This window comes from Oncorhynchus keta, chromosome 1, assembly GCF_023373465.1.
Source record: "Oncorhynchus keta strain PuntledgeMale-10-30-2019 chromosome 1, Oket_V2, whole genome shotgun sequence".
NCBI classification, from domain to species: Eukaryota; Metazoa; Chordata; class Actinopteri; order Salmoniformes; family Salmonidae; genus Oncorhynchus; species Oncorhynchus keta.
In genome coordinates, this window is record NC_068421.1 from 17,884,841 (window position 1) to 17,906,441 (window position 21,601).

General features: G+C 44.7%; 1 protein-coding gene across 1 annotated transcript in view; it reads left to right on the plus strand.

The window, feature by feature from the left end:
* Positions 1-21,601, plus strand: part of LOC118373793 (calsyntenin-2-like) — a 516,795-nt gene that overhangs the window by 216,692 nt on the left and 278,502 nt on the right. The window contains exon 2 of the mRNA XM_052511588.1: positions 8,995-9,117. Within this exon, the coding sequence (XP_052367548.1) occupies positions 8,995-9,117 (123 nt within the window). The remainder of the gene's footprint in view (positions 1-8,994; positions 9,118-21,601) is intronic.

Below are 21,601 nucleotides of genomic sequence, written 5' to 3' on the forward strand. Positions count from 1 at the left end.
GCGGAGCCCCTAGCCCCACTCAACATGTCTCAGATACCTCTTTTGTGCCGCCTCTCACACATGCAGTGACCTCACCTAGCATAACTAGTGCCTCCAGAGATGCAACCTCTCTTATCGTCACTCAATGCCTTGGTTTACCTCCACTGTACCCACACCCTACCATACACCTGTCTGTACACTATGCCCTGAACCTATTCTACCACACCCAGAAATTTGCTCCTTTTATTCTCTGACCCCAACGCACAAGACGACCAGTTTTGATAGCCTTTAGCCGTACCCTCATCCTACTCCTCCTCTGTTCCTCGGATGATGTAGAGGTTAACCCAGGCCCTGTGTGTCCCCAGGTGCTCACATTTGTTGACTTCTGTAACCATAAAAACTTGCAATCTACTGCAGAGATAGCCTGCAAAGTTCTGTTATACTTTCCAGGTCTATGCCCAAACAGTTTGAGCTAATCTCTCCAGCAATACGTTTCTCACTGTTGCCGCCTGTTATAGACCCCCCTCAGCTCCCAGCTGTGCCCTGGACACCATATGTGAATTGATTGCCCCCCATCTATCTTCAGAGTTCGTTCTGGTAGGCGACCAAACTGGGATGTGCTTAACACCCCGGGTGTCCTACAATCTAAGCTAGATGCCCTCAATCTCACACAAATCATCAAGGAACCCACCAGGTACAACCCTAAATCTGTAAACATGTGCACCTCATAGATATTATCCATAGATATTATATTAACCAACTTGCCCTCCAAATGCACCTCTGGTGTTTTCAATTAGGTTCTCAGCGATCAGTGCCTCATTGCCTGCATACGTTATGGGTCCACGGTCAAACGACAACCCTCATCACTGTCAAACGCTCCCTAAAACACTTCTGCGAGCAGGCCTTTCTAATCGACCTGGCCCGGGTATACTGGAAGGATATTGACCTCATCCTGTCAGTAGAGGATGCCTGGTTGGTCTTTAAAAGTAATTTCCTCATCTTAAATGAGCATGCGCCTTTCAAAATATGTAGAACTAAGAACAGATATAGCCCTTGGTTCACTCCAGACCTGACTGGCACAAAACATCCTGTGGCGTACTGCACTAGCATTGAATAGTACCCGCGATATGCAACTTTTCAGGGAAGCCAATAAACAATACACACAGTCAGTTAGGAAAGCAAAGGCTAGCTTTTTCAAACAGAAATTTACATCCTGTAGCTCTAACTCCAAAAGTTCTGGGACACTGTAAAGTCCATGGAGAATAAGAGCACCTCCTACCAGCTGCCCACTGCACTGAGGCTAGGAAGCACTGTCACCAACGATAAAGCCACGATAATCGAGAATTCCAATGCTGGCCATGAATTCCTCTTGGCTACCCCTACCCCAGCCAACAGCTCCGCACCCCCCGCATCTGCTTGCCCAAGCCTCCCCAGCTTCTCCTTCACCCAAATACAGATAGCTGATGTTCTGAAAGAGCTGAAAAACCTGGACCCGTACAAATCATCTGGGCTAGAGAATCTGGACCCTCTCTTTATAAAATTATTCACCGCCATTGTTGCAACCCCTATTACTAGTCTGTTCAACCTCTCTTTCGTATCGTCAGAGATTCCTAAAGATTGAAAAGCTGCCACGGTCATCCCCCTCTTCAAAGGGGGTGACACTCTAGACCCAAACTGCTAAAGACCTATATCCATCCTGCCCTGCCTTTCTAAAGTCTTTGAAAGTCAGGTTAACAAACAGATCACTGACTATTTTGAATCCCACTATACCTTCTCCGCTGTGCAGTCTGGTTTCCGAGCTGATCACGGGTGCACCTCAGCCACGCTCAAGGTACTAAACAATATCATAACCGCCATCGATAAAAGACAGTACTGTGCAGCCTTCTTCATCGACCTGGCCAAGGCTTTCGGCTCTGTCAATCACCATATTCTTATCGGCAGACTCAACAGCCTTGGTTTCTCAAATGACTCCCTCGCCTGGTTCACCAACTACTTCTCAGATAGAGTTCAGTGTGTCAAATCGGAGGGCCTGTTGTCCGGACCTATGGCAGTCTCTATGGGGTACAGCAGGATTCAATTCTCGGGCCGACTCTTTTCTTTGTATATATCAATGATGTTGCTCTTGCTGCGGGTGATTCCTTGATCCAGCTCTATGCAGACGACAACATTCTGTATACATCTGGCCCTTCTTTGGACACTGTGTTAACAAACCTCCAAAAGAGCTTCAATGCCATACAACACACCTTCCGTGGCCTCCAACTGCTCTTACACGCTAGTAAAACTAAATGCATGCTCTTCAACCGATCGCTGCCCACACCCACCCGCACAACTAGCATCACTATTCTAGACGGTTCTGACTTAGAATATGTGGACAACTACAACTACCTAGTTGTCTAGCTAGACTGTAAACTCTCCTTCCAGACTCACATCAAACATCTCCAATCCAAAGTTAAATCTAGAATTGTTAAATCAGTATTCCAAAGGTAAATCAGCATTTTCACTTATGGATAAATAGCGTGCCCAAATTCAACTTCCTGCTACTCATCCCCAAAATATAAGATATGCATATTATTAGTAGCTTTGGATAGAAAACACTGACGTTTCTAAAACTATTTGAAATATGTCTGTGAGTATAACAGAACTTATGTATCAGATTTTCTTTTTTTGCGGTCAATGTCTATTCATTGAGTTTTCATTGGGAACCCAGATTTCTGAGGGACTTGTTTGCAGTTCCTACCGCTTCCACTGAATGTCACCAGTCTTTAAAAAAAATATCCATTATTTTACCAGGTAAGTTGACTGAGAACATGTTCTCATTTGCAGCAACCTGGGGAATAGTTACAGGGGAGAGGAGAGGGATTAATTGTAAACTGGGGATTATTAGGTGACCGTGATGGTTTGAGGGCCAGATTGGGAATTTAGCCAGGACACCGGGGTTAACACCCCTACTCTTACGATAAGTGCCATGGGATCTTTTAATGACCTCAGAGAGTCAGGACACCCGTTTAACGTCCCATACGAAAGACAGCACCCTACACAGGGCAGTGTCCCCAATCACCATCCAAGACCAACTGACCAAGACCAACCCTGCTTAGCTTCAGAAGCAAGCCAGCAGTGGTATGCAGGGTGATATGCTGCTGGCAGAAATTGGTTGAGGTTATTCCTTTGTGTAATGAAGAAGTACGGCCATCTTGAATGAGTGTCACTTGGAGTGTACTTTTTGAGAGAGGCGCATGACTCGAAAAGTAGCGTCCGTTTGTTGTCTTCCTGCATTGAACTCAGATCATTCCGTCTTAAATTTGATTGATTATTAACGTTTAAAAATACCTAAAGTTGTATTACAAAAGTAGTTTGAAATATTTTGGCAAAGTTTACAGGTAACTTTTGAGATATTTTGTAGTGACGCTGCGCAAGTTGTAAGCTGTGTTTCTCTGGATCAAACGTGCCAAATAAATTGACATTTTGGATATATATCGACGAAATTAATTGAATTAATTGAACAAAAGGACCATTTGTGATGTTTATGGGACATATTGGAGTGCCAACAAAAGAAGCTCGTCAAAGATAAGGCATTATTTATATTTTATTTCTGCGTTTTGTGTAGTGCGTGCAGGGTTGAAATATGCTACTCTCTCTTTGTTTACTGTTGTGCTGTCATCAGATAATAGTATATTATGCTTTCGCCGAAAAGCCTTTTTTGAAATCTGACATGTTGGCTGGATTCACAACGAGTGTAGCTTTAATATGGTATCTTACAGGTGTGATTTCATGAAAGTTAGATTTTTATGGTATTTTATTTGAATTTGGCGCTCTGCATTTTCCCTGGCTGTTGGCCAAGTGGGACGTAAGCGTTCCGCCTATCCCAGAGAGGTTTTAAGCATCTCCAATCCAAAATGATATCTAGAATCGACTTCCTATTTCACAACAAAGCCTCCTTCACTCATGCTGCCAAACAAAACCTCGTAAAACTGACTATCCTACCGATCCTCGACTTCGGCTATGTCATTAACAAAATATCGTACAACACTCTACTCAGCAAACTGGATGCAGTCTATCACAGTGCCATCTGTTTTGTCACCAAAGCCCCATTTACCAACCACCACTGCGACCTGTATGCTCTTGTCGGCTGGCCCTCGCTACATATTCGTCGCCAGAACCACTGGCTCCAGGTCATCTATAAGTCTTTGCTAGGTAATGCTCCGCCAGATCTCAGCTCACTGGTCACCATAGCAACACCCACCCGTAGCACGCGTTCCTGCAGGTATAAGTCACTGGTCATTCCCAAAGCCAACACTTCCTTTGGCCGCCATTCCTTCCAGTTCTCTGCTGCCAATGGACATAACAAATTGCAAAAATAGCTGAAGTTGGAGACTTAGATTTCCCTCACTAACTTTAAGCATCAGCTATCTGAGCAGCTTACCGATTGCTGCAGCTGTACATAGTCCATCTGTAAATAGCCCATCCAACTACCTACCTCATCCCAATGTTGTTTTTATTTACTTTTTTTGCTCTTTTGCACATGTGTATTTATACTTGCAAATCATCATTTGCACATCTATCTCTCCAGTGTTCATTTGCTAAATTGTAATTACTTCGCTACTATTGGCCTATCTATTGCCTTACCTCCTTACTCCATTTGCACACACTGTATATATATTTTTCTATTGTGTTATTGACTGTATTGACTTTTGTTTACCCCATGTGTAACTCTGTGTTGTTGTTTTTTTCACACTGCTTTGCTTTATCTTGGCCAGGTTGCAGTTGTAAATGAGAACTTGTTCTCAACTGGCCTACCTGATTAAATAACGGTGAAATAAAATAAATTGAGCGAGTCACTGGTACTACCTGTTTAGTTTTTGCTTGTAAACAGGAATCAGGAGGATAGAATTATGCTCAGATTTTCCAAATGGAGGGCGAGGGAGAGCTTTGTATGCGTTTCTGTGTGTGGAATAAAGGTGGTCTAGAGTTTTTTTCCCTTTGGTTGCACTTGTGACTTGTTGGTAGAAATGAGTTAATACGGATGTAAGTTTGCCTGCATTAAAGTCCCTGCCACTAGGAGAGCCGCTTCTGGATGAGCATTTGCTTGTTTGCTTATGGCCTCATACAGCTCGTTGAGTGCGGTCTTAGTACCAGCATCGGTTTGTGGTGGTAAATAGACAGCTACGAAAAATAGAGATGACATCTGTCTTGCAAGACAGTGTGGTCTACAGCTTATCGTAAGGTAGTCTACCTCAGGCAAGCAATACCCCGAGACTTCCTTAATATTAGAGATCACGCACCAGCTGTTATTGATGTGGTGTTGACGTGATGGTGGTGTTGGTGGTGGTGTTGGTGTGGTGGTGGTGTTGGAATAGTGTTGGGGTGGTGGTGGTGTTGGGGGTGGTGGTGTTGGGGTGGTGGTGGTGTTGGGAGGGTGTTGTGGGGGTGGTGGTGTGGGTGGTGGTGGTGGGTGGGTGGTGTTGGGGATGGTGGTGGTGGTGTGGGCGTGGAGTGGTGGTGGTTGGAGTGGTGGTCATGTTGAAGTGGTGGTGGTTGGGCGTGATGATGGTATTGGTGGTGGTGTTGGTGAGGTGTGTTGGTTGGAATAGTGTTGGGGTGGTGGTGGTGTTGGGGTGGTGGTGGTGTTGGTGAGGGTGGTTGTTGGAATAGTGTTGGGGTGGTGGTGGTGTTGGGGTGGTGGTGGTGTTGGGGGTGGTGGTGTGGGCGTGGTGGTGGTGGTGGTGTTGGGGTGGTGGTGGTGTGGGCGGTGGTGGTGGTGTGGTGGTGGTGTTGGAGTGGTGGTGGTGGTCATGTTGAAGTGGTGGTGTTGGAATAGTGATGATGGTATTGGTGGTGGTGTTGGTGAGGGTGTGGTGTTGGAATAGTGTTGTTGGTGGTGGTGGTGTTGGGGTGGTGGTGGTGTTGGTGAGGGTGTTGTTGGAATAGTGTTGGGGTGGTGGTGGTGTTGGAGTGGTGGTCATGTTGAAGTGGTGGTGTTGACGTGATGATGGTATTGGTGGTGGTGTTGGTGAGGGTGTTGTTGGAATAGTGTTGGGGTGGTGGTGGTGTTGGGGTGGTGGTGGTGTTGGGGTGGGTGGTGTTGGAATGGTGGTGTTGGGGTGGTGGTGGTGTTGGGGTGGTGGTCATGTTGAAGTGGTGGTGTTGACGTGATGATGGTATTGGTGGTGGTGTTGGTGAGGGTGTTGTTGGAATAGTGTTGGGGTGGTGGTGGTGTTGGGGTGGTGGTGGTGTTGAAGTGGTGGTGTTGACGTGATGGTGGTGGTGGTGTTGGGGTGGTGGTGGTGTGGGCGTGGAGTGGTGGTGGTGTTGGAGTGGTGGTTGTGTTGAAGTGGTAGTGTTGACGTGATGGTGGTGGTGTTGGAGTGGTGGTGGTGTTGGAGTGGTGGTGGTGTTGGAGTGGTGGTGGTGTTGGAGTGGTGGTGGTGTTGGAGTGGTGGTTGTGTTGAAGTGGTGGTGTTGGTGTTGGCGTGATTGTGGTGTTGGAGTGGTGGTTGTGTTGAAGTGGTGGTGTTGGTGTTGGCGTGATTGTGGTGTTGGAGTGGTGGTGGTGTTGGCGTGATTGTGGTGTTGGAGTGGTGGTTGTGTTGAAGTGGTGGTGTTGGTGTTGGCGTGATTGTGGTGTTGGAGTGGTGGTTGTGTTGGTAAGTGGTGGTGTTGGTGGTGGTGATGGTGGGTAGTGTTGACGTGATGGTGGTGGTGTTGGCGTGATTGTGGTGTTGGAGTGGTGGTGTTGGAGTGGTGGTGGTGTGTTGAAGTGGTAGTGGTGTGACGTGGATGGTGGTGGTGTTGGCGTGATTGTGGTGTTGGTGGTGGTTGTGGTGTTGGAGTGGTGGTGTTGGTGTGGTGGTTGTGTTGAAGTGGTAGTGTTGACGTGATGGTGGTGGTGTTGGGTGCGTGATTGTGGTGTTGGTGGTGGTGTTGGTGGTGGTGGTGGTGGTGGTGTTGAAGTGGTGGTGGTAGTGTTGACGTGATGGTGGTGGTAGTGTTGACGTGATGGTGGTGGTGTTGGCGTGATTGTGGTGTTGGAGTGGTGGTGTTGGCGTGGTGGTTGTGTTGAAGTGGTAGTGTTGACGTGATGGTGGTGGTGTTGGCGTGATTGTGGTGTTGGAGTGGTGGTGTTGGAGTGGTAGTGTTGACGTGATGGTGGTGGTGTTGGCGTGATTGTGGTGTTGGTGGTGGTGGTGGTGTTGGGGTGGTGGTGGTGTTGGCGTGGTGGTTGTGTTGAAGTGGTAGTGTTGACGTGATGGTGGTGGTGTTGGGCGTGATTGTGGTGTTGGTGGTGGTGTTGGTGTGGTGGTGTGGTGGTGGTGTTGGTGTGGAGTGGTGGTGGTGTTGGAGTGGTGGTGTTGACGTGATGATGGTATTGGTGGTGGTGTTGGTGAGGGTGTTGTTGGAATAGTGTTGGGGTGGTGGTGGTGTTGGTGTGGTGGTCATGTTGAAGTGGTGGTGTTGACGTGATGATGGTATTGGTGGTGGTGTTGGTGAGGGTGTTGTTGGAATAGTGTTGGGGTGGTGGTGGTGTTGGTGGTGGTGGTGGTGTTGTGGTGGTGGTGGTGTTGGAGTGGTGGTGTTGACGTGATGGTGGTGGTGTTGGCGTGATTGTGGTGTTGGTGGTGGTGTAGTGTTGAATAGTGTGATGGTGGTGGTGTTGGGGTGGTGGTGGTGTTGGTGGTGGTAGTGGTGGTGAGGGTGATGGTGGTGGTGGTGGTGGCGTGGTGGTGGTGTGTTGAAGTGGTAGTGTTGACGTGATGGTGGTGGTGTTGGGGTGGTGGTGGTGTTGGGGTGGTGGTGGTGTTGGAGTGGTAGTGTTGACGTGATGGTGGTGGTGTTGGCGTGATTGTGGTGTTGGAGTGGTGGTGTTTTGGTGGTGTTGGTGTTGGTGTACTTCAGTGTCCTAGAAGGCCTACTGCCTAATTTGAATCTCAAATCGGCAAAAAGACATGAAGTCTGAAAATATTTTTAGTCTGAGACCACACATTCAATATCTGTACCTTCCTTTCTGATGTTTTGATTCTATGTTATGATTCATGTCATAGGATGTATAGATGCTGGTGCTAAGTAGCACACTTATGTTTGCTTGTGTTTATATACTTACAGTGCCTTACATCTTAGACAAAGTGATTCCTACACACATGAAGAGGTGCTGTAATGTAGCACTAGAGACAGCTTTACAAATTGTTTGGTGTACAGACTTTTTTCTCCTTCTCTTTCACTGAATGGCAGATAATGAGTATGCATGACCATGTACCCATGGGAAAGGGATATAAATGATGTATTTAGGACATTTCTCTTCTCTGTATATCACATACAACGCCCTAGTTTTGTGTTGCTAACAACCTACAATTTCCTCGTATAGGAATTCACAGGATGTGATTTGGGCATTGTTGTTCCCTCCTGAGTCAGCTAAAGCTGTGATTAAGTGAAGGAGTTGAGAAGGAAATGGGCTGTTGCTGTTTTTAAAACCTTTACCTTTGATAGAGAGATGGTATATAAAACGGTGAGCTAGCTAGCTAACTCCTGCTTCACGGCCCTCAGGGGCTTTATTCAATTATGCCGTGCTAATCGTCCCAGTGCTCATGAACTTTGTTTGGCTGGGCCCAGGAAGTAGTGCTCTGCTGGCAGCTCAATAGTGATCATTGATCAAGCCTGGCGGAGCGCTTTGAGACGTTCAGGGAACGTTGGAGAGAGGAAAGAGAGGGGGAGAAAAGAAGTAGAGGAGATTAGTGAAAAGAGAATGTTTCTCAGATAAAAAGGAAGAATGGAGATCCTCTGCCAGGAAAAGCAGTGTGTGTGTGTGTGTGTGTATGTGTGTGAGTGTGTGGCTGTTTTTCCAAGTGGGAGTTGCAGTGTGGGGAGGAAAGAAAATCTGTTGTATTAATTTTACACAAAGCCATTCTCAGTTCGCCCAGTAATTGCATGCAGACTGAAAATGTATAAACTTCTGTGAACGCCTGACTGACATCATCTTTCTCTCTTTCTCCATCCCTCCTTAACACCCTCCTTTCTCTCTTGTAGTGAACAAACACAAGCCGTGGATTGAGACGTCATACCATGGGGTAATCACAGAGAACATGGACATCGTCCAACTGGACCCTCCCCTGGTGGCCCTTGATAAAGACGCCCCCGTCCCCTACGCAGGTATGGTACGCCCCACCACTGTCTGATGATAGAATGGAGAAGGAAGTACCAAGTTGTGATGAATGGGTTAACATCATTCAATCAGAGGATGATTTACTCATTCTTCATTTTTGTGGTTGACCGTGATTCTTGGGAGCTCTTGTAAAACATTAGCATAAAATGCATTAAGCCGTAATGTGATATTCTCACTTCTGCTTTCCAAGAAAAGAAAAGGTCTGCTTTCTAATTTAAAACCACTAGCTTTAAACTAGTACTACCAAGAATGTTCCTATAAAAGCTATTCACACCCTTTTGTCTTTTAACCATGTAGAAAACTACATGTACTACATTTACAGTACATTTAAGTCATTTAGCAGACACTCTTATCCAGAGCGACTTACAAATTGGTGCATTCACCTTATGACATCCAGTGGAACCCCACTTTACAATAGTGCATCTAAATCTTTTAGGGGGTGAGAAGGATTACTTATCCTATCCTAGGTATTCACTTAAAGAGGTACTAATACTCCTCTTAGTAGGCAAATGCAATTATATTGAATCAATGTGATGGGATTGTACCAAGTAACCCTCATGTTGGAAAAGGTTATCGCACAGAAAAAGACTGACTGTTTACACTCATCGTCCTGAGCCATTCCAACTCCCCATTGGGTTGCCAATTCCTGGGGGTTGTCAGTGCCAGTGGGTTGTCACCAGCTACAGGCTAACTGGCCAGCCTGGCACCAGTGCCTGCTGCCAGGCCTCTTGATGTGGCCAAGTCCTCAGTGTGGGGTTGGTGCAACGGCTGGTACCCACATTCTGAGCCCCTCAGACTGGGTTGGAGCAGCTCTGATCTATCTATCTATCTATCTATCTATCTATCTATCTATCTATCTATCTATCGAGAGAGAGAGAGAGAGAGAGAGAGAGAGAGAGAGAGAGAGAGAGAGAGAGAGAGAGAGAGAGAGAGAGAGAGAGAGATGAATGGTGGTTGACAAACCTTTTTCCCCCTCTCTCTCGGTCTCTCTTCCTCTCTCTATGAACTATAGTCAGGAGTATCTCCTAGAGACACAGTATGGGGGGCCGACAGTCAGTCAGTGATTAGCTGAAATGATTTTTTTGTGAGGGGGCTTCTGCCTAGGTACCATTCACACCTCATTAATTACAATGCTTTGACTTAATATCTCTCTCTCTGACTGACACAATGTCAGACAACACACACACAGCCCCATAACCAATCATTCTGACACAACTCACTGGCCCATTACAGATCATTTTGACACAACTCACTGGCCCATAACAGATCATTCTGCCATGACTCACTGGCCCATAACAGATCATTCTGCCATGACTCACTGGCCCATAACAGATCATTCTGCCATGACTCCACCTAAGCCCTCACTGAGAGTGACATCAGTCTGTAACCATTTTGTAGTTCTCACCTCAACAGAACTGTAACTTATTGACTGAGAGGAGCTGGACTTGAGACAAGGGACAATTTGTCAGTGAGATTTCTTCCAGTATTTACCTGGAAAACAGGCACTGTGAATAACAGTATTCCTTTTAGCATTCATCAATCAAATTCAATCAAATATATTTATAAAGCCCTTTTTACATCAGCTGATGTCACAAAGATCTGTACAGAAACCCAGCCTAAAACCCCAAACAGCAAGCATTGCAGATGTAGAAGCACGGTGGCTAGGAAAAACTCTCTAGAAAGGCAGGAAGAAACCTAGGAAGAAACCTAGAGAGGAACCAGACTCTGAGGGGTGTCCAGTCCTCTTCTGGCTGTGTGGGGTGAAGATTATAACAGAACATGGCCAAGATGTTCAAACATTCATAGATGACCAGCAGGCTCAGATAATAATAATCACAGTGGTTGTAGAGGGTGCAACAGGTCAGCACCTTAGGAGTAAATGTCATTTGGCTTTTCATATCCGATCATTCAGAGTTAGAGACAGCAGGTGTGGTAGAGAGAGTCCAAAACAGCAGGTCCGGGACAAGGTAGCACATCCAGTGAACAGGTCAGGGTTCCATAGCCACAGGCAGAAAAGTTGCAACTGGAGCAGCAGCGTGACCAGGTGGACTGGGGACAGCAAGGAGTCATCAGGCCAGCTCGTCCTGAGGCATGTTCCTAGGGCTCAAGTCCTCCGAGAGACAGGAAGAGAGAGAGAGAGGAAGAGAGAGGAAGAGAGAGAGAGGAAGAGAGAGAGAGAGGAAGAGAGAGAGAGAGAGGAAGAGAGAGAGAGGAAGAGAGAGAGAGAGGAAGAGAGAGAGAGGAAGAGAGAGAGAGAGAATTAGAGAGAGCATGCTTAAATTCACACAGGACACCGGATAAGACAAGAAATACTATAGCTATAACAGACTGACCCTAGCCCCCCGACACAAACTATTACAGCATAAATACTGGAGGCTGGAGGGGTCGGGAGACGCTGTAGCCCTGTCCGACAATACCCCCGGACAGGGCCAAACAGGCAGGATATAACCCTGCCCACTTTGCCAAGGAACAGCCCCCACACAACTAGAGTGATATCTTCAACCATCAACCTTCTACCCTGAGACAAGGCCGAGTATAGCCCACAAAGACCTCCCCCACGGCACGAACCCGAGGGGGGAGCCAACTTGGACAGGAAGATCACGTCTGTAACTCAACCCACTCAAGTGATACACCACTCCTAGGGATGGCATGGAAGAGCACCAGTAAGCCAGTGACTCAGCCCCCGTCATAGGGTTAGAGGCAGAGAGAGGGGAACCAGACAGGCAGAGACAGCAAGGAGCGGTTTGTCGCTCCAGTGCCTTTCAGTTCACCTTCACACTCCTGGGCCAGACTACACTCAATCATAGGACCTACTGAAGAGATGAGTCTTCAATATCGACTTAAAGGTCGAGACCAAGTCTGCGTCTCTCACATGGATAGGCAGACCATTCCATAAAAATAGAGCTCAATAGGAGAAAGCCCTGCCTCCAGCTGTTTGCTTCGAAATTCTAGGGGCAGTAAAGCAGGTCTGCGTCTTGTGACCGTAGCGTACGGGTAGGTATGTACGGCAGAACCAAATCGGAAAGATAGGTAGGAGCAAGCCCATGTAACACTTTGTAGGTTAGCAGTAAAACTTTTAAATCAGCCCTAGCCTTAAAGGGGAAGCCAGGGGAAGCCAGTGTAGAGAGGCAAGCACTGAGTAATATGATCACATTCTAGTCAAGATTCTAGCAGCCGTGTTTAGCACTAACTGAAGTTTATTTAGTGCTTTATCCAGGTAGCCGGAAAGTAGGGCATTGCAGTAGTATAAGCTTGAAGTGACAAAAGCATGAATACATTTTTCTGCATCATTTTTGGACAGAAAGTTTCTGTGTTACGAAAATGAAAAAAAGCTGTCTTTGAAATATTCTTGATATGTTCGTCACTAGAGAGATCAGGGTCCAGAGTAACGCAGAGGTCCATCACAGTTTTATTTGAGATGACTGTACAACCATCAATATCCATTTTTGTTTGTCTAAGTCTTAAAATCATTAAATACTCAAATATTGTTAGGCATATGCCAAATGGAAATGCTTTGTAACGTATACACAGGGAGTCAGGAAGCAGGTGCAGGTGAGTTTCAATAATAATAAACATGACGATAATGTGTAACCAAAACCAATACTGCATGATGACTGAGGCTTTACTGAGGGCTATATGAAGGGAAAGTAATCAAGGTGGCGATGAAGTCCAGGTGTGCTTAACGATGGGGAACAGGTGTGCACAATGATGGTTGCTAGGTGTACGCAATGTGTGTTGCCAGGGGGAAACAATGTGGGTTAACAGGACCGGTGGTTAGTAGACTGGCAACGTCGAGCACCGCAGGGAGGGAGCAGGAGTAGGTGTGACATGCTTGGATATCATATCCAACAATTACAAATGCTAAACTTCACATGGGCTTTTTAAGTGGCTACATTGACTTTTAAGCTTCAGTGGATAATATGTCAATCAGCTCCCAGCAACTGGAGTGTCCATTATACTGCTATTCCATGGAGGCTTTTTGTGTGGCTGCTACTTTACAACAGAGAGTAGGTCATTAAGTACTGGGTGAGCCGGGGTTAATGGCTAGTCTTTACAGAGAGCTGCATTACAGCCACAGGCTACAGTCTCTTCTTACATACTAATGTGGCTGAATGGGTAGGGATGCATCACGGAGACACAAGCACATACGCACACACGAAGACACACAAAACGCATACGCACTCTCTCTGAATGTTCAATTGTGAAATCAGTCAATCTTCCTATCATCTGGTGTTCTACTAGCCTCAGGCCTTCACAAACAACAAACCGCCCACCACACCTTCCCACCGGTAGTAATTTGATACGCTGAATCAATATAAGGGCAATGCTGAAAGGTTTGCAACACTCCTGTGCACCATACACACCCTATGCATAAACACAATGGCATTTCCCATCACTTGAGTGATCTGTTTCATCATGTCTAGTGCTGATGTGTCTATTAATCAGTACTGGTTACATTTCACTGCTTCCTCTGTGTTTATTTTTCTAAACCTACCACCCCTCCCCTAGTTGGAATAAACAACACTTAGGCTTCTACTTCCAGCTTATACATACTATATACATTTTACATTATAAACTGGGTGGGTTGAGCCCTGCATGCTGATTGGCTGACAGCAGTGGTATATCAGACTGTATACCACGGGGATGAAAAAACATGTATTTTTACTGTTCTAATTACTTTGGTAAGCAGTTTATAATTGCAATAAGGCACGTCAGGGGTTTGTGGTATATGGCAAATATACCACAGCTAAGGACTGTGTCCAGGCACTCTGCGTTGCGTCATGCTAAGAACAGCCCTTAGCTGTGGTATAGTGGCCATATACCACTCCTCCTCTGGCCTTATTTCTTAAATAGGTATATTTGTTTTTTTCTGTCCCACCCTTTTCCTACCCTCAACCGCTCCCGTCTCTCTCTGAAGACCATCCAGTTTTGATTTCTATTTGCCATATATTTTTCAACTGTGCTGTTTCAAAAGTCCTGAACCTATATACATTTTACAGACAAAGAATATTTTACATTAGTTATTTTGTTATTTTTAGTTCCACCTTATGTCTATAATTAGTTAGCTTTTTCCTACAGTATGATGAGTCTGATATTTCTGTGGAATGAGTTTCTCTTAGGGATAATTTCAGTATACCTATAGGGAACATAACTGCAGGTGCAGATGTTCACTTATACACAGTGCCTTCTAAAAGTATTTAGACCCCTTGACTTATTACCACATTTTAAGTTACAGCCTTATTCTAAAATTGATTCAATTGTTAGTCTTTTCCCCTCATCTACACACAATACCCCATAATGACTAAGCAAAAACAGGTTATTACATTTTTTTTCTAATTTACATATTTTTTTAAACTGAAATTTCACATTTACATAAGTATACAGACCTTTTACTCAGTACATTGTTGAAGCACCTTTGGCAGTGATTACAGCATTAAGTATTCTAAGGTATGATGCTACAAGCTTTGCACACATGTATTTGGGGAGTTTGTCCCATTCTTCTCTGCAGATCCTCTCAAGCTCTGTCAGGTTGGATGGGGGTTATTACTGCACAGCTATTTTCAGGTCTCCCCAGAGATGTTCGATCGGCTTCAAGTCCGGGCTCTGGCCACTCCTGCGTTGACTTGTCTGTGTGTTTATGGTTATCTGTGTGTTTATGGTTGTTGTCTTGTTGGAAGGTGAACCTTCCAGCCTGAGGTCCTGAGCGCTCTGGAGCAGGTTTTCATCAAGGATCTCTGTGTAATATGTTCCTTTCAGATTTTCCTTGATCCTGACTAGTCTCCCAGTCCCTGTAGCTGAAAACAACCCCACATTATGATGCTTCCACGACCATGCTTCACCGTAGGGATGGTGCCAGGTTTCTTCCAGATATGACACTTGGCAATCAGGCCAAATAGTTCAATCTTGGTTTCATCAGACCAGAGAATCTTGTTTCTCATGGTGTGAGAGTCGTTAAGTGCCTTTTGGCTAACTCCAAGTGGGTTGTTATGTGCCTTTTAGTGAGGATTGGCTTCTGTATGGCAAATCTACTATAAAGGCCTGATTGGTGGAGTGCTGCACAGGGGAGGTCTAAAGCTCTGTTAGTGACTATCAGGTGGTTTGGTGGTTCCAAACATCTTCCATTTCAGAATGATGGAGGCCACTGTGTTCTTGGGGACCTTCAAGGTTGAAGAAATGTTTTGGTACGCTTCCCCAAATCTGTGCCTCGACACAATCCTGTCTCTGAGCTCTACAGTCAACTCCTTGGACCTCATGGCTTGGTTTTTGCTCTGACATGCACTGTCAACTGTGGGACCTTATTAAGACAGGTTCCAAATCAATTAAAATTAAAATGTCCACAGGTGGACACCAATCAAGTTGTAGGAACATCTTAGGGATGGTCAATGGAAACAGGATGCACCTGAGCTCAATTTCGAGTCACGTAGTAAAGAGGCTGAAAACTTATGTAAAGAAGGTATTTATGTTTTGAAACTTTTAGAAATTTGCAAACATTTCTAAAAACCTGTTTTCACTTTGTAATTATGGGGTATTGTGTGCAGATTGATGAGGATTTGTATTTATGTAATACATTTTCAAATAAGGCTGTAACGTAAAAAAAAAAGAAGTGTATAATGTCAAGGGGTCTGAATATTTTCCAGAGGCACTGTGTGTGATGTGTTAGTATGAGGCACTGTGTGTGATGTGTTAGTATGAGGCACTGTGTGTGATGTGTTAGTATGAGGCACTGTGTGTGATGTGTTAGTATGAGGCACTGTGTGTGATGTGTTAGTATGAGGCACTGTGTGTGATGTGTTAGTATGAGGCACTGTGTGTGATGTGTTAGTATGAGGCACTGTGTGTGATGTGTTAGTATGAGGCACTGTGTGTGATGTGTTAGTATGAGGCACTGTGTGTGATGTGTTGAGGCACTGTGTGTGATGAGGCACTGTGTGTGATGTTAGTATGATGTGTTAGTATGAGGCACTGTGTGTGATGTGTTAGTATGAGGCACTGTGTGTGATGTTAGTATGAGGCACTGTGTGTGATGTTAGTATGAGGCACTGTGTGTGATGTTAGTATGAGGCACTGTGTGTGATGTGTTAGTATGAGGCACTGTGTGTGATGTTAGTATGAGGCACTGTGTGTGATGTGTTAGTATGAGGCACTGTGTGTGATGTGTTAGTATGAGGCACTGTGTGTGATGTGTTAGTATGAGGCACTGTGTGTGATGTGTTAGTATGAGGCACTGTGTGAGGCACTGTGTGTGATGTGTTAGTATGAGGCACTGTGTGTGATGTGTTAGTATGAGGCACTGTGTGTGATGTGTTAGGCACTGTGTGTGATGTGTTAGTAGGCACTGTGTGTGATGTGTTAGTATGAGGCACTGTGTGTGATGTGTTAGAGGCACTGTGTGTGATGTGTTAGTGAGGCACTGTGTGTGATGTGTTAGTATGAGGCACTGTGTGTGATGTGTTAGTATGAGGCACTGTGTGTGAGGCACTGTGTGTGATGTGTTAGTATGAGGCACTGTGTGTGATGTGTTAGTATGAGGCACTGTGTGTGATGTGTTAGTATGAGGCACTGTGTGTGATGTTAGTATGAGGCACTGTGTGTGATGTTAGTATGAGGCACTGTGTGTGATGTGTTAGTATGAGGCACTGTGTGTGATGTGTTCGTATGAGGCACTGTGTGTGATGTTAGTATGAGGCACTGTGTGTGATGTGTTAGTATGAGGCACTGTGTGTGATGTGTGTGATGTGTTAGTATGAGGCACTGTGTGTGATGTGTTAGTGTGTGTGATGTTAGGCACTGTGTGTGATGTGTTAGTATGAGGCACTGTGTGTGATGTGTTAGTATGAGGCACTGTGTGTGATGTGTTAGTATGAGGCACTGTGTGTGTGTTATGAGGCACTGTGTGTGATGTGTTAGTATGAGGCACTGTGTGTGATGTGTTAGTATGAGGCACTGTGTGTGATGTGTTAGTATGAGGCACTGTGTGTGATGTTAGTTATGTATGAGGCACTGTGTGTGATGTGTTAGTGTGATGAGGCACTGTGTGTGATGTGTTAGTATGAGGCACTGTGTGATGATGTGTTGATGTGTTATGAGGCACTGTGTGTGATGTGTTAGTATGAGGCACTGTGTGTGATGTGTTAGTATGAGGCACTGTGTGTGATGTGTTAGTATGAGGCACTGTGTGTGATGTGTTAGTATGAGGCACTGTGTGTGATGTGTTAGTATGAGGCACTGTGTGTGATGTGTTAGTATGAGGCACTGTGTGTGATGTGTTAGTATGAGGCACTGTGTGTGGTGTTAGTATGAGGCACTGTGTGATGTGTGATGTTAGTATGAGGCACTGTGTGTGATGTGTTAGTATGAGGCACTGTGTGTGATGTGTTAGTATGAGGCACTGTGTGTGATGTGTTAGTATGAGGCACTGTGTGTGATGTGTTAGTATGAGGCACTGTGTGTGATGTTTAGTATGAGGCACTGTGTGATGTGTTAGTATGAGGCACTGTGTGTGATGTGTTAGTATGAGGCACTGTGTGTGATGAGTATGAGGCACTGTGTGTGATGTGTTAGTATGAGGCACTGTGTGTGATGTGTTAGTATGAGGCACTGTGTGTGATGTGTTAGTATGAGGCACTGTGTGTGATGTTAGTATGAGTATGTATGAGGCACTGTGTGTGATGTGTTAGTATGAGGCACTGTGTGTGATGTGTTAGTATGAGGCACTGTGTGTGATGTGTTAGTATGAGGCACTGTGTGTGATGTGTTAGTATGAGGCACTGTGTGTGATGTGTTAGTATGAGGCACTGTGTGTGATGTTAGTATGTTCTATGGTCCACAAATTCAAATATGAACCTCAATTTAGTTATTATTATTTCCATTTCTTTTTGTCCTTTATCTTACTAGACAAGTCAGTTAAGAACAAATTGTTATTTACAATGACAGCCTAGCAACAGTGGGTTAACTGTCTTGTTCAGGGGCAGAATGACATATTTTTACCTTGTCAGCGCGGGAATTTTATCTATTAACCACTCGGGTACTGGTCCAACGCTCTAACCACTAGGCTACCTGCCGCCTCAAAGCTTCTTCCACTGTGTCACGTTCTGACCTTTATTTCCTTTGTTTTGTATGTATTTAGTATGGTCAGGGCGTGAGTTGGGGTGGGCAGTCTGTTTGTTTTTCTATGATTTGGCCTAGTATGGTTCTCAATCAGAGGCAGGTGTCATTAGTTGTCTCTGATTGAGAATCATACTTAGGTAGCCTGGGTTGCACTGTTTGTTTGTGGGTGATTGTCTATGTTGATTGCTTGTTTCAGCACAGTTCTCATTTGCTTTACGGTTGTTATTTTGTTTGTTTTTGTATAGTGTTTCAGTGTTTTCTTTGTTAAAATTCATGATGAACACATACCACGCCGCATTTTGGTCCTCCGATCCTTCTCGCCTCTCCTCTTCAGATGAAGAGGAGGACAACCGTGACACACTGCTTTTTCATCATTCTGGGTCCTGAGCCACCGGGTAGGTGCAATTAATCATCAGGTATAAAGGAAAACCAGAAGTAGTTCAGACCCGGTAGGGTAAGATTTGAAAAACCCTGTTCTACAATATGCACAGTCCTATTTCGTTCCATTACACAGATACAGTCGTCGTGGTGCCATGTTCAATCAAAAGCAATGATCATAGCCTGACAAACACCCGCAGGCAAATATTTCCATGTCACTAGCCTCAAAAAAATATCTGGACTCACTAAACAACATCTCACGTACTGTTAGGTTCTAAATCACAGAGTAAATGATTCAACGGACATTCTGAGTATAACAATGTTCCAAGATTTTCACAGAATCAAACAATACATTGACTTTATTTGATAAGCTATATCCTATTTCTGACAGAGGCTCAGTCCATATTCACTGATAGCTAACAGCAGGAGTCTTCTATCTGGGGGGGCTGTCTGGTAATGTGATGAGCGTCTGAGGATCCTCATAATGAAGCCGGGTAAACAGATATGAGCAAACACACAGTGGGGCTAATGTGTTGTGATTAATTAGCCCCTGTCATGCTGTCTGTCTGAATAGGGGACAGAGTGCTAGCATAGCGCTCCTTCACACACTGCTAATGACAAACAGCCTCTCATTAGCCTAGCGGGCAGTGATTAGTTAAATCAAAATAAAATAAAATGTTATTCGTCACATGCACCTTACAGTGAAATGCTTACTTACAAGCCTTTAACCAACAATGCAGTTTTAAGAAAAATACCTAAAAAAGTAAGAGATAAGATTACCAAATGATTAAAGAGCAGCAGTAAATAACAATAGAGGGCTATATACAGGGGGTAGCAGTACAGCGTCAATGTGCCGGGGCACCGATGTCGAGGTAATTGAGGTAACATGTACATGTAGGTAAAGTGACTATGCATAGATAGTAACAGAGAGCAGCAGCACTGGGGGGACAATTCATATAGTCTGGGTAACCATTTGATTAGCTGTTCAGGAGTCTTATTTTATTTATTTATTTCACCTTTATTTAAGCAGGTAGGCAAGTTGAGAACAAGTTCTCATTTACAATTGCGACCTGGTCAAGATAAAGCAAAGCAGTTCGATAGATACAACGACACAGAGTTACACATGGAGTAAAACAAACATACAGTCAGTAATACAGTATAAACAAGTCTATATACAATGTGAGCAAATTAGGTGAGAAGGGAGGTAAAGGCAAAAAAGGCCATGGTGGCAAAGTAAATACAATATAGCAAGTAAAACACTGGAATGGTAGTTTTGCAATGGAAGAATGTGCAAAGTAGAAATAAAAATAATGGGGTGCAAAGGAGCAAAATAAATAAATAAATGAAATACAGTTGGGAAAGAGGTAGTTGTTTGGGCTAAATTATAGGTGGGCTATGTACAGGTGCAGTAATCTGTAAGATGCTCTGACAGTTGGTGCTTAAAGCTAGTGAGGGAGATAAGTGTTTCCAGTTTCAGAGATTTTTGTAGTTCGTTCCAGTCATTGGCAGCAGAGAACTGGAAGGAGAGGCGGCCAAAGAAAGAATTGGTTTTGGAGGTGACTAGAGAGATATACCTGCTGGAGCGTGTGCTACAGGTGGGAGATGCTATGGTGACCAGCGAGCTGAGATAAGGGGGGACTTTACCTAGCAGGGTCTTGTAGATGACATGGAGCCAGTGGGTTTGGCGACGAGTATGAAGCGAGGGCCAGCCAACGAGAGCGTACAGGTTGCAATGGTGGGTAGTATATGGGGCTTTGGTGACAAAACGGATTGCACTGTGATAGACTGCATCCAATTTGTTGAGTAGGGTATTGGAGGCTATTTTGTAAATGACATCGCCAAAGTCGAGGATTGGTAGGATGGTCAGTTTGACAAGGGTATGTTTGGCAACATGAGTGAAGGATGCTTTGTTGCGAAATAGGAAGCCAATTCTAGATTTAACTTTAACAACGGTGAGAGACTTGTTTTTAGAGAGGTGGATTTTTAAAAGTAGAAGTTCAAATTGTTTGGGTACAGACCTGGATAGTAGGACAGAACTCTGCAGGCTATCTTTGCAGTAGATTGCAACACCGCCCCCTTTGGCAGTTCTATCTTGTCTGAAAATGTTGTAATTTGGAATTAAAAGTTCAGAATTTTTGGTGGTCTTCCTAAGCCAGGATTCAGACACAGCTAGAACATCCGGGTTGGCAGAGTGTGCTAAAGAAGTGAATAGAACAAACTTAGGGAGGAGGCTTCTAATGTTAACATGCATGAAAACAAGGCTATTACGGTTACAGAAGTCATCAAAAGAGAGCGCCTGGGGAATAGGAGTGGAGCTAGGCACTGCAGGGCCTGGATTCACCTCTACATCGCCAGAGGAACATAGGAGGAGAAGAATAAGGGTATGGCTAAAAGCAATAAGAATTGGTCGTCTAGAACGTCTGGAACAGAGAGTAAAAGGAGGTTTCTGGGGGCGATAAAATAGCATCAAGGTATAATGTACAGACAAAGGTATGGTAGGATGTGAATACAGTGGAGGTAAACCTAGGTATTGAGTGGTGAAGAGAGAGATATTGTCTCTAGAAACATCATTGAAACCAGGAGATGTCATTGCATGTGTGGGTGGTGGAACTAATAAATTGGATAAGGTATAGTGAGCAGGACTAGAGGCTCTACAGTGAAATAAGCCAATAAACACTAACCAGAACAGCAATGGACAAGACATATTGACATTAAGGAGAGGCATCCTTAGTCGAGTGATCAAAAGAGTCCAGTGAGTGGAGTGGTTGGTTTGGGGGTCACGGCGATTCAGACAGCTAGCCAGGACATCGATAGCAAGCTAGCATAGGATGGAGGTCTGTTGTTAGCCACCACTTGCGTTCCGTCAGTAGATTAGTGGGGTTCCGTGTGGTAGAGGGGATTAGTCCAAATCACACAACAACAAAAATCAAATAAAAACAATAGATATAGTTATAGAGGCCCAAGAAGAAACATAATAATAATAAT